Source organism: Lepidochelys olivacea (genome assembly GCF_965140295.1).
Source record: "Lepidochelys olivacea isolate rLepOli2 genome assembly, chromosome: 6".
In the NCBI taxonomy this organism is placed as follows: domain Eukaryota; kingdom Metazoa; phylum Chordata; order Testudines; family Cheloniidae; genus Lepidochelys; species Lepidochelys olivacea.
The window spans coordinates 30,665,598-30,679,510 of NC_140416.1; the positions used below are offsets into that span (position 1 = coordinate 30,665,598).

At 39.5% G+C, this 13,913-nt stretch overlaps 1 protein-coding gene across 4 annotated transcripts in view; it reads right to left on the reverse strand.

The window, feature by feature from the left end:
• Positions 1–13,913, reverse strand: part of DENND5A (DENN domain containing 5A) — a 119,827-nt gene that overhangs the window by 84,679 nt on the left and 21,235 nt on the right. For 2 of the 4 annotated variants that reach the window (XM_084632702.1, XM_084632700.1), the window contains exons 2-4: positions 3,618–3,689; positions 2,874–2,983; positions 1,324–1,984 (exon numbers count right to left, since the gene is read on the reverse strand). In XM_084632702.1, the coding sequence (XP_084488828.1) occupies positions 1,324–1,984; positions 2,874–2,983; positions 3,618–3,689 (843 nt within the window). The remainder of the gene's footprint in view (positions 1–1,323; positions 1,985–2,873; positions 2,984–3,617; positions 3,690–13,913) is intronic. The other 2 variants (XM_084632703.1, XM_084632701.1) reach the window with 1 other exon arrangement.

Sequence of the window (13,913 nt, forward strand, 5' to 3'; positions counted from 1 at the left end):
GAAATATGCTGCTCAAACAGTTTCACATTTGTTTCTACTGCCTGTCCCTCCCTTCTCACATTTATCTCCAGACTTCTTCTCCTTGTCCAGAACTATTCCGCCCCCACCAATCTTCTATTCATTGAACTTTTTGAAACTTTGCACCTTTAGAGAGGTAAGGGATTGACTGTGAACACAAACTTGCAGAGGGACAATAGGGTTGAGGTCTGTTATTTCTCACCTCTATATACTTAATTTATTTTAAAACATTTTTTGCTATTAACAAGCATGTTATCTCTGAAGAAACAAATCCACAGTTTGAGAATTGAAAAACTAAGCATCTCTGATATCTTCTAGACTGAGCACTGAGTCCCATTAGGTAGATAGAAAGATTAACCTAAATAATCTATACAGAAGCCCTGGAACCCCATGAGATTGGGTTCCTAATCCATGAACTGTTGGAACTCATTTACAAAACTTTTCTTAAACATTACATGAATATATTGTCTCAGACTATAGAATGAGAATGTATAATCCCTATTACATTATATCTCATCATGGATCTTAATTAAAAATACCTTTATAAAAAAAACAGATTTAAATTTAAAAAATTGATTTTTTTTTAAATCATGGATTTTTTTTTATCCACCCTGTTTACAATTGTATATATCTACATTATAGGCAGTCTAGTGACATAGCTATAGCACCATAGCTGTGCTGCTGTAGCTCTGTAGCGTGGACACTTCCTACAATGACAGAAGAGCTTTTTCCATCAGTGTAGGAACTACACATCTCCAAGGAAAGGCAGCAGCAAGGCTGACAGAAGCATTCTTCCATCGACCTAGCTGCATCTATACCAGAGATTAGGTCAGCACAACTACAGTGCTCAGGGCTGTGAATTTTTTATACCACCAAGTGCCATAGCTGTGTTGACCTAATTTATGTGTAGACCACACCTAAGATGCCCCTCGTTGAGTGAAGGCAGAGCAGGAATTCAGCAAGCTGGGGAGAAACCATCCATTTACTCCTCTAATTAATGGTGATTTTTGCAAAGAAAGAAGAAGGCCAGCTTTCTTGTCCTGTCTCATGTCATTACATGCATACAGAATATTAAAGTAAGGCCAACATTTTCAAACTCAAGTGCCTGAAGTTAGGTACTATGATTTTCAGAGTTGCTGAGGGCCTTCACTTTCCAGTGAGGTCTGATTTAAATCACTCTGACAGCAGCAACACACTGACAGCAGTGACATGCCAATAGTAGTTTATTACAGCTATTTATTTTTTTGAATCTCTATTAAAAAAATTCATGCCATTAGTTACACAGGACAAAACAAGAGTACTCACGCTGTGAATAAAGCAGTATCTGGAATTCCAGAAGAGCACAAGTAAAGAGCTGAACCACATTTTCCACTCCAAGTAATTCAAAAACTTCTTTAACTGGAAAGTCAAATAATGGCAGTTCACTGGTGCTTGGTCTCTGGCAGATAATTGGTCCATAAACACCTGAAAATTTTAAGGATCTCCCTGCCGGAGGAAGAGGAACCTCATAGAGAATATTGTAGATGTAACTTTCCAAAGGTAACGGTGGCGGTTGAAGAGAAGTTACAGCTTGGTGAAGTTGCTCAAGTACTTTCTTACAAGCCTTCATGAAAGACATTGGGGTAATCAGACAAATGCACTTAGAGACATACAGTGTGTCTCTGCTAATATCATAGGAGTTAAAACGCTGTAGCTTTGATACAGAAGTTACATTACAGTCTTCTATGCTGCTACAGCTATCTTTGTCATTTGTGGGTGGAATATGCAGAATGTCATATTCAGCATTGTGCATATGATATAATGTCTGCATTGCACTACAGATTTGCTTGCTTGTAACTTCCTCATAAAATGTGAGAGAAAACCCAAATGTCCGCGAGCCATCTTCACGGGTGATTATAAACGAATGGAACTGAGGGTCTCTGGAATCTGATTGGGTCTTGAAAGCAAGCCCTTTAGGCATACACAGCTATAAAAGAAAACAAAAAAAGTGGGAAAAGTTAAATAAATACTAAATTATTTTGCTTCTTTCAAATTTTTTGGCAATAACAGACGGCATTTGAGAATGCTGAGGACTGACATTACATTTCATTTCTCTCTAAATAGATTTTGTAAGACATTATTACATTAGGTAGTGTCTTAAACACAAACACATTAAAACTAAGAGTTATTACACAGAACAAAGGCATGCAGCATAAGGCCCACATCTGATTTTTCACTGAAGTTCACAGGAAACTTTATCACTGGCTTCATATGAACAGAATTACACCCTACAAAAATAGTGGAAGAAAAAATGTTTTGATCATGATTTTTGCTTTTAAAAGAAGAACATATGTTTTATTTAAAGCACAGTAAAAATACAAGGTGAGGTAAGAAGTTAAATTCCATTCCCTGAAAAAGAAAAATTAGATGTAGACGGAACAACTAATCATTAACCACAAAAGACTAATTTTCCCTCACTTCTACTCCAACAGTCTACTCTTTGGCATACTGCAGCATAAGGGTAAAAAAATTATTCATCATGAGTCCTGCCTCAGCACAGGGGGATGAACTAGATGACCTCCTGAGGTCACTTCTGGCCCTAAAATTGCATGATAATATGAAAATCAGTTATTTTAGGGGAAAAGGCCTTTTTATATTCTCCAAGTATAAAATCAAATGGGAATTGTTTCATTTAAACTAATCTGCAAAATTTAGAGCAACCTGTCAATCAGTATTTAACATTTTGTACTACAGCTTTTTATTTTGCCATTATCAAAAGATAATTTCTTGAAAGAATCCAGTTGGGCAATTATAGTAAAGGGAGCACTAGTCTTAAAAACCCAACAAAAACAAAGAGCACCTTAGGTCATACTGACCATTCCCACTGCATCCTGGTCAAAAGGATTCCATTCTACATTCTCAGGATAACGAGCAAGAACTTTGGACTTAAATGTGCGTCTTAATGGAGTCTGTTCAAAATTTTCACCTGAAAAAGTGAAAAAAAAAATCAAATTAATCATTTCATTCTCTTTCCAAGCTCTTTCACGTAAGGCCAGAAAGCAAAATGTCAGTAGGCAAACGTGAAGATAAGTGGATTAAGTACAGACATTCCCTTTAACAGAAACAGAAAATGCAAGATAGCATATAATTAGACTGAAAAGTATTAGCACTGGTAACATTTATACACCATTATTTATCTGTGCTTTTCTTGAAACGTGAATATGCTAGAGGCAGTCTACAGTTACTGTTTTGTCTTTATTTTTTAGCAGCAACTGTAGAAGCTGCATTTGGGTTATTTCAAATTCTGTTTGGAGCACAGCAATAGAATACATTGCAGAACATAATCTGAATTGTATTACCCATGAAAAGCACAAATAGACGAGATGCAAAGGTGAAGCGAAAAGCTTAAGACAGAGCTTGAGACAGACACAAGTGACATCACTTAAAAATCTCCTCAAATTTTCTTCTTGGAGACTGACAGTCTGGAAATCCACCCCCTACTTAAAAAAAAAAAAGTCAGCTGTGAAGAGAGAATCTAGGAAGTTAAGAGGTCAAAGGGCACAAAAGATATTGAAAGAGCTAGAAAGTCTGTGCTGTTTTTCTTTTTTTTTTCCTTTTACCTTCTACTGCACTTGCAATGAAACAGCCGGCACCATCTCGGGTTTTAGAGGCCTGTATATACTGGCATAGTGCTATATAACAAATAAAAACAACACTGCATTACAATTTAATAATGTGAACTATTCAGTAATTATACAGCTAGAAGTGACCAATGCACAATGTCATACAAAATTAGCCGGCACAATAGATTTGATTCCATATTTTCCTAACACATACTACTAAATCATATTAATAGCTATAAAAATGGAGCATTAATAAGCCATCAGAAATGTCAGCAATAAATACACTTCAGAGGACGGGAATTTTTGCACAACAGTTCTCCTTGGCCAAGACACCACTGCAGTGGTAATTAACTACATGTTAAACTAATGCCTTCTTTAAAAGCCATATTCTAAAATTCCCTTAAGAGGAGATGATGAAATTCACCCCATGCAAGGGCCCAGGCCAAGACCTATGCACCAGTTAAGACCTACATAAACCCTCAAAATAGGGTTTAGGTGAGATTTAAGTGGTGCATGGACATGGTGCTGACTTCCCCCATTGAGTAATGGGAGACCTAAAGCCCATATGGCCCATAAAGCCTCATTTGGAGCCTCTGTGCTGGAATGAATTTAATTTCCAGAGTATAAAATTCAACCATCATGGGTCTTGCTGCTGTAGCTCACTTCACCAACTGCAATTTTTAATACTTGGTTTTTGGTTTTTTTAAAGGCAAACAAAATTTGCCTCCCAAAATAACCTTTGCCTTCTTACTAGAATGTGGTAGCAAGCATGCAGTTAGTAACAGCTGCTGTAACAATTGGGCAGAATTACATGAAATCACATGCTTTAAATAAATCTAGAGACTTCAGCAACACCTGCAAAAGGAAAAAAAAACAAAACAAAACCCCACCACATTTCAACCCCTCATTTATTATCTTGTACATAATAATTAAGCAGCAAACGAAGTTGATTTGGAATTTGTTGGGTTTGTTCTGTTCTTCTACAGTCATATTTAAAATTACACTTCTGTATTGACTGAAACAGCTTAAAATCTTTGTGCTGCACAACATTAGGTTCTGCAAAATGTCCCCACATTCCCAAATATAGCTTTCTGAGGGGACACAGCAGCAAACTCTACCAACTCTTTTAATGGGGTTCTTAACGTGAAAATCCCTAACAAGGGCTCCAATTCAGGAAATCACTTAAGCACATACTTCAAAGTTAATCATCTTTAAATGCTGTACTGAACAGTGACTTTTTCCTGAATCAGAACCTAACAGAGGCCATGCTGGATCTGACATATTTAATCCCCCATATTTAAAAAAGAGCCCCCAATTTTCACTTTCATGAGTTTAGTTTGCACATCCACCTTTTTTCTGTAAATGTATCTGATCGCCATGCAGCTTTTTTCAGCTGCTTTTGTAATTATGTACATCTTTATATGGTACTGATAAGCTATATCTAGTTACTGTGCAAGAGCCTAAGCTATATAAATAAGCTATATCTAGTTACTGTGCAAGAGCCTATTTGGAAAAATTTGAAATCTATTAATAGAACATTTGGGTATTAAAAAGAAAATAAGGACCACATAACTCCTCTAAAATGTAACTAACGAGATCATTTGGAGGGTCAGAGTCAACAAAAAGGACTATTTAGTAACAATGACATTTATGGAACAGTTTAAAATGAAATAATTAAACAAAAAGTGAACCCAACAGCCTAGACCAGTGGTTTTCAAACTGTGGTTCACGACCCAGTAATGGGTCACGGAATGGAAAGCACTGGGTCGTGGCAGTTCTGGTCAGCACCGCCGACTGGGCCATTAAAAGTCCCATTGGCAGTGCTGCCTGGCTAAGGCAGACTAGTTCCTACCCGTTTTGACACTGTGCTGTGCCCTGGAAGCAGACAGCAGCAGGCCCACCTCCTAAGCAGGGGGGACAGGCCACACCCCAAGCACCAGCTCTGCACTCCCGTTGGCTGGGAACCAGCCAATGGGAGCTGGAGGAGCGGTGCCTGTGAATGAAAGCCATGTGGAGCCGCTTGCGCACCTCTGCCTAAGAGTCGGACCTGCTGCTGGCTGCTTCCAGGGAGCAGCGTGATCTGCAGTGCCAGGACAGGCAGGAAGCCTGCCTCTGCACCCCAGCTGCACCACTGACCAGGAGTTGCCGGAGGTAAGCCCACACCCCAGCCCTATGCCCCAATCCCTTGCCCCAGCCCTGAGCCCCCCCTCAAACCCGGAGCCCCCTCCTGCACGCCAAACCCCTCATCCCCAGCCCCACCCCAGAGCCTGCACCCCCAGCCCTGACTCCCTCCTGCACTCCAACCCTCTGCCCCAGCTCTGAGCCCCTCCCACACTCCAAACCCCTCATCCCCAGCTCCGTTGGGTTGCGGGCATCAACAATTTTCTTCAACTGGGTAGCCAGAAAAAAAAGTTTGAAAACCACTGTCCTAGATGCAAGCTACCACTGTCAAAAATGGGCAAAGAAAAATAAATGACATTCCACACATCCACCCCAGATCTCTCAACTTTCACACAGACTCCAAGGAAAAACCTCAGAGACCTCTGTAGTACAGGCTTTTAGAAACAAGTAATGAGATTTAAAACACATACTGTTTTCTATACTGTGTCAGTCTAGAATGATGTAATGTCAGCTTTAATCAATTCAGAAAAAGATAGACATTCACTAAGTTAGCTTGTTGTTTTTCTTCCATGGTATTTCAGATGGAAGTAAACACTTGCATGCCAACTTCTCTCCTATACTTTGTGGTAGGTGGTTTCAATCACCAGGTTCCCAAAACCACAATTATCAGCAGATGTTTAAAAGAAAAGAAAACACAAATTCCCTGGGTTAGGAACCTTCTTTTAACAAGGATGTTTCATTATGATGATCAATTTCAAAGTACATGTTTGCTGAGACCATTTTAACTCTGCAATTAAGAGTAACATTGTGATATCACTGAAGAGAAGCTGTCTGAAATATATTTAAGAACCTGCAGCAAGAAAAAGTGTGGCTCTGCAGTATAGGTGAAATCAGAGGTTGTTATAGCTGTGTCTACAAGTTAAAAACTTTTAAAATGACACTGTCAAAGTTAAGCCAAAAATACTGACTTGACCCCTAGAAGTCAACAGTTTTTGTTTTTTCCCTTTTAAGTCAATCCACGGCCCAGGTGGAAATACAAAACAAAACTCACATAGCATCCTGTAAAGTCAGCAGAAATCAAACTAGTGCACATGTGCCACTGTTGTATGAGTAGGCTATGTTCAACATTGCTTTGATACTGTTCTTCTGTACATACAGCCATCATGCTCAGTCTTCATCAGCATCTGGGAGAACTGATGCTATTTCCTGATTTCAGATTTGTCCTGTTATCTTTCCAAGTTAACAGTGCTCATCTTTCCTTTCACCACAGTATGTCTTTTCACCTTACAGGTGTCTCTTACCAGCCTTGGCAAGTGGGCCTTCAGAATGAGCAATCTTGCCTTCAAAAGAAAACGGGTGGGTTCCATTAGCACATTTCAAAAGGCAAGTTATGTAGAAAAGGCTTAATGCAAAGTTCAGGCTGAAAACCAAGATGTGGCCTCTTGAGTCCAAAAATCCACCCCCTGAGACACACTTTTCCTGTAACTGCCAAAGGAAGATATTCAACAACTGCAGGTTTTAGTGCTGCTGAACACATCTACCAAGGAAAAGAGAAATTTGATCATATATTGCTTGTGGGCATTGTTTATCTCAAAGTGCAGATAAAAGCAAATAAGGTGTTAACTATGTTTCTGGCATTGCCAATCGGCAGATTACAGGACCATGTGGCTTATGGAGAAAGCAAATCATCTTGACATCTCTTCATTTACTGCTGACCTCAAAGGCTTCAATAAAGAAGGGAAGATCAAGTGTAACAGACACAGTAAATTGAATATTGGAAAACACCAGTAACAGTTTCTCTAAACTTAAGAAGATGAGGATGGAAGAGAAAAGAAAAGTTCTGTAAAAATCTGATGTGTCCAATAAGTTCAGTGTTGCCAACTCTTGAGATTTTTTTGTTTGTCGGTTTTATTTTGTTTTTGTTCCAAGGGACAGATTTCAGCCAGGGCTGGTGTTCATCTTGTGATGAGTCCAGATGCTCCAGCCCTCTAGTGAATTTCACCCTGCCAGGGGGCAGGGAAACACAGGGGAAGCCTCCCCGATTGGCTGCTTTCTCCACTGGCCTGCCCACTAGGGTAGAGCAGCCAATCGCTGCTGCTGCTGCAGGAGCCAGGCAAGGCTCTTCCCTGCTCCCCCTCCGGGGATACAATTCTCATAAGAGGGGCAGGGGGGAAGAGGTGTATGCCTCAATATAATGAGCCAATTTTATAATATTACATTACTATTTGTATTACAGCAGCATGCAGAGATCCCTGCTGAGATTGGGGCTCCCACTGTGCAAGGTATTGAACCATCACACAGAAAGGGTTTGTCTACACTGGAGTTTTAACTCAAGGTAGGTATTGTCAATCAATTATTCAGCCCATACATAGGTTCTGAAGACATAGCTTAAAAGCTCCTCCTTTCACAGAGAGTCCCAGCACAGATGGGGGGACTCACAGCAGCCAGGGAGGGAAAAGTTTACTTGTTTTATCTCACTATGCTTCATGCTTCCTTCATTCTACCTTATCTTTTCCCCATTTTTCCACAGTCCCCACAATATCAACAAAGTGGAAAAGAAGCCACAGAAATTGGTGGGTTTAAATGAAAATAATGTAAGCAGGAATAAGGTTAAGATATAAAGTTTGAATAGTTAGGAACACAAGTGAAGTTTGTTTATTATAGTTCCCATCCTTTGACACTTTACTTTTATTTGTTTGATAAAGGTACTTGCATCTCCTCTTAAACTAGATTGAAAATTCTTGGGGAAGACCTGCCTGACATAGAAAGTTACTATAATCTCCTCCTCTCCCCAGGATCCTTTGCACACACAGATAGAATCCCAAGATTTCAATTCCCACCCCCATTCGTAATGCCGACCGTGAGGCATATCACAGAAAAGTATCAAATACAAACTTACACTGGCAGGAAGCATCAAAGTTCAATATTGAGCTCATTAACTGATGCAGTTCACGAGATGTTGCTCAATACCTCCCTTCTGCCTGAGCTTTAAATAAGCTCAGCTGATGAGCTGTCTTGGGGCAAGTCCACACTTAAAATGCTGCATCGGCGCCACTGTAACGCTTTAATTAAGATGCTCTAAGATGACAGGAGAGCTCTCCCATCGGCGTAGTTAATCCCTGAGAGGCAGTAGCTGTGTCGGCAGGAAAAGCTCTCCCACTGACAGAGCTGTCTACACAGGGGGGTAGGTCAATATAACAATGTCACTCAGGGGCAGTGGTGAGCTGGAGCCGGTTCGTGCGAACCAGTTGTTAAAAATTTTGAAGCCAGTTTAGAACCGGTTGTTAAAGGGTTGGGCAAACTCCGGCCTGCAGGCCACATCTGGCCCGCAGGACCATCCTGTCCGACCTGCCTGAGCTCCCGGCTGGGAAGGCTCCCCTTGAGAATCCCTTTTTACTCACCCGGCGGCGCTCCGGGTCTTCAGCAGCACTCTGGCGGTGGGTCCTCTACTTGCTCCCGGTCTTTGGCAACACTTTGGCGGCGGGTCCTTCAGTCACTCCGCGTCTTAGGCAGCACTTCGGTGGCAGGTCCCTCAGTGCCGCCAAAGACCCAGAGCAAGTGAAGGACCCGCTGCCGAAGTGCCGCCGAAGACCCGGAGCAGCTGAAGGAACTGGTTCTTCAGATTTTGGCAGCTCATCACTGCTCGGGTGTGCTTTTTCACCCCCTGAGCAACAGTCATACTAATATAGGTCTGTAGTGGAGACCAGACCTTACAAATGTAAAGGAAACTAAGAACTTGTCCATTCTAGGACAAAGTTAAACAGGTTTCAAGAACCCTTTAATTTAACATGATTTCTAGAGGATAACTGATAAAATTAACTTGTTTTCACAGCCTTATTAGACTTCATGCCACACCTCTAGTAACCAAGACATACTCTGTGTTGCATGGACTCACAAGACAAGGTAAGGAACTAGCCAATCAATCCTGATCTTGTTTATACTTACTATGAAATGACTGCACTTCAATTCAGATAGCATTAAGGGCTTAGCCATGCATCTGTTTGTTTGAATTTACTCATGGCACATTCAGTACAACTGCTGTATTTAGAATATCCCATATTCAAACAACCAACTGCATTTAATCTGACAAACAACAAGCCACAAGGTTTCTTTTGAAAGTTGGAAGCAGACCATGTTATGATGTGTGTCACCTGCACCCCTGCCAAACCACATCTCCTCTCTTGTGTTTAGGCTTCTCCTCTGTGTTTGCCCACAGTAATCCTGGGTGGTACACCTTAATGGGAGAGGACGCCTACAGCTAAGCCCTGTCTGACTGAGATGATTAATAAGCTTTAGGCCCCATAAACTCCTTTCCCTTCAGCAACTCTCCTCAGAATTGCAAGATTTGAGTCTTCTTTGGGAATGAAATTACAACAGTAATCTTCTTAAGAAGGCTGTCAAGGTTCCTCCCCCACTCTGAACTCTAGGGTACAGATGTGGGGACCTGCATGAAAAACCTCCTAAGCTTATCTTGACCAGCTTAGGTCAAAACTTCCCCAAGGTACAAAATATTCCACCCGTCGTCCTTGGATTGGCCGCTACCACCACCAAACTAATACTGGTTACTGGGGAAGAGCTGTTTGGACGCGTCTTTCCCCCCAAAATACTTCCCAACACCTTGCACCCCACTTCCTGGACAAGGTTTGGTAAAAAGCCTCACCAATTTGCCTAGGTGACCACAGACCCAGACCCTTGGATCTTAAGAACAATGAACAATCCTCCCAACACTTGCACCCCCCGTTTCCTGGGAAATGTTGGATAAAAAAGCCTCACCAATTTGCATAGGTGACCACAGACCCAAACCCTTGGATCTGAGAACAATGAAAAAGCATTCAGCTTCTTACAAGAAGACTTTTAATAAAAATAGAAGTAAATAGAAATAAAGAAATCCCCCCTGTAAAATCAGGATGGTAGATATCTTACAGGGTAATTAGATTCAAAAAACATAGAGAACCCCTCTAGGCAAAACCTTAAGTTACAAAAAAGATACAGACAGAAATAGTTATTCTATTCAGCACAATTCTTTTCTCAGCCATTTAAAGAAATCATAATCTAACACATACCTAGCTAGATTACTTACTAAAAGTTCTAAGACTCCATTCCTGGTCTATCCCCGGCAGAAAACCAGCATATAGACAGACACACAGACCCTTTGTTTCTCTCCCTCCTCCCAGCTTTTGAAAGTATCTTGTCTCCTCATTGGTCATTTTGGTCAGGTGCCAGCGAGGTTACCTTTAGCTTCTTAACCCTTTACAGGTGAGAGGAGCTTTCCCCTGGCCAGGAGGGATTTCAAAGGGGTTTACCCTTCCCTTTATATTTATGACAAAGGCAATTTGAAAAAGTGTTCTGCAGGTGATACCTCATTTCAGTACTTTGCAAAGTCCTGTCAACTAAGCTTCCCTTAGATTTGTAACTTAGAGAAAAAGATCAAGTCTTTAGTAATTGGTTCTCTCTGATCATGTCCTGATGAGCCTTCAGGACTTCTCTGGATACTGTAGGGGAAGGCTTTTTCCTGTCTCCCACCTGGCCTGCTTATCAGCAAGTCTCAAGTATGAGTCCATAATTATATAAGGTTGCAGCTACATCAACAAACCCACAAAAGATGTCCTATTTTCACAAAAAGCTGGGAGGAACGAATACCAGCTAAGTAAATGAGATAGGCACAGTAAAAGGTCCCCAGCTATACCCCAAAAGAAAAATGTTACAAGTAAAATGGATTAAAATCTTTTGCACACATTTCATCATAGAAAAAAAACTTTTCTAAAACACAAAGTTTGTGGGGAAAATGGTCAATGTGACAAATTTTCTATGACGCATTTCATGAATCTTAATTGACATAGTTGTCAAATAGCTTACTGAAAACCACATATTTACTGAAAACTGGATTTTATTTTTTTTGGTAAGTGACAAATTTAATCTTTTTTTAATCACATTAATGGACAATGAGTCTATTTCAAACCTTGCAAACGGAAAACTTCAAACATTTTCACCAATTCATTTTTCCAACAGTTCCAGTTACCACCTATTTACAGGAAGTCATTGGCTAGGACGTTGCATGGTTAGCAGCCATTATTATTAACTGTACAGTATATTTTGTATATGGGCACAAGTCATTTGTGACAACCCTGTGACTAGATGGTTACAAAATTAGTTAATTATAATGCAGAAAAGCCTAAATTGTATACAGTAGATCTGAACCATGCTAATTATATTAAATGCATCTAGGTAACTTATATGGGTCCAGTTATAATCTGGACAGGAATTACCACCTGTACCTTTTCCAGTGCCAATCCCTTCCAAGGAAAACTTTATGGTTTTACGGATCTGTTTTTTCCTAACCATTTGTTTTTCTTTTTAAAAAAATGAAAATATGTTCGCAAGGGGGCTCTTTCCTGCTTTTAACACAATTACTTAATCTTTGCAGCCCACATGCTACCCTGGCAGGTTTCGGGTCGTGTTTTCAACACTAAATATTATAAAATAGTTGATTTTCATAGAGCACATTTGTCTTTAAACAGGGTGAGGATGAAAGGAAATGTTTAAAATGTTTGTAAGTAAACAGGAAAACTGCCTTTAAAAAAAACCACACAAACCAACTTGTTAGTCAACAATTTCCACCTTGAGGAATTTATAAAAGCCTTTTACTGCAGAGCTACTATTCTTGTACTTAAATTGTGCAAGACTGTGAAAACTGCACAGGAACAGAGTACTCAGAACAACATATGAGAGGAAGCATCGTAAAGCTCCATTGTCACCCCCGACTGCAGGAACAGCAAACTTGGAGAGGAGACCTTTATTAACCAAAAGAAGCCTGTAAAAATACAAGCAAATTTGACTGATCATGATACACTGACCTTAAAGAATCATTAACAGTGCCACCTTCATTTGTTTATTGGCTCCAGTACAGAGTCTGATCTGCTCAAAACAATTACAAAGACAGCCAGAAACTAAGCATATTGATTTTGATTCAATAATTTGTCGCTTTTCGCTATCTGCCAAGCATCATTTCTTTTCTTAAATGGCCATGATACAGGATATTATTGATCCACCTCATTCAATCTTGATGTACATTTACATTATGTACTCCATTTTTTAATAAGTCATACTGAATGTAGCAGGTTATCGAAACATCAAGTTTATATTTTGACATATGCTTATATGAATCCTATGTGGTATAAAGACCGATGCTCCCCTCATTAAGACATCAGATATTAAAATAGATTAACTATGCAAAAATCTTAAAGGCTGTTAACAGGGTGGATTTGATTTAAATAGTGATTTAAATCACTAGTTGGGAAGACTTGATTTAATCATGGTTTTCTACATAAAAGTACATTCTTGTTGGTTGTTATAACCTTAATACATATTCTTCATAACTCGGCGATAGATGTAGGTTTCATTTTTAGAAGGTACACACTATACCATTTTTAAACAGTGATTTATTTGCAAAACTTTTCAGATTAATTTTACAGCTAAATGAATGGTTGGTTGGTTGGTTATTTCATTTACCAAAGGTAATTGAAGCAGATAGTTCACCTCCCAATGACTTCATAAATATCTCCAATTCAACAGGTTAATCATTAATATTTGGAGGATTTTCTTGCCATGCTGTATTAGGAGGAGAACATCACCAGATAGACATTTCTGAAATGTTTTATTTAAGTAAACAACATTACGTATTCTGAATTTTTTTTTCTTCAACAGCAAACATATAATATATTCACAAAACAAGCATATGTCCCTCGCTTCTCACATTTATCTCCAGACTTCTCCTTGTCCAGATCTATTCCACTCCCAACAATCTTCTATTCATTGAACTTTTTGAAACTTTGCACTTTTAGAGAGAGGTAAGGGATTGATTCTGTGTACACAAATTTGCAGAGGGACAATAGAGTTGAGGTCTGTTACTTCTCACTTCTATATATTTTATTTAAAAACATTTTTGCTGTTAAGCATGTTACTTCTGGAGACACAAATCCACAGTCTGAGAACTGCAAAACTAAGCATTGTATAGTATCTTCTAGACAGATAGAAAGATTAACCTAAATAATCTATACAGAAGCCCGTGGAACCCCATAAAATTGGGTCCCTAATCCATGAACTATTGAAACTCATTTACAAAACTTTTCTTAAACATTACATGAATATATTGTCTCATACTATAGAATTAGA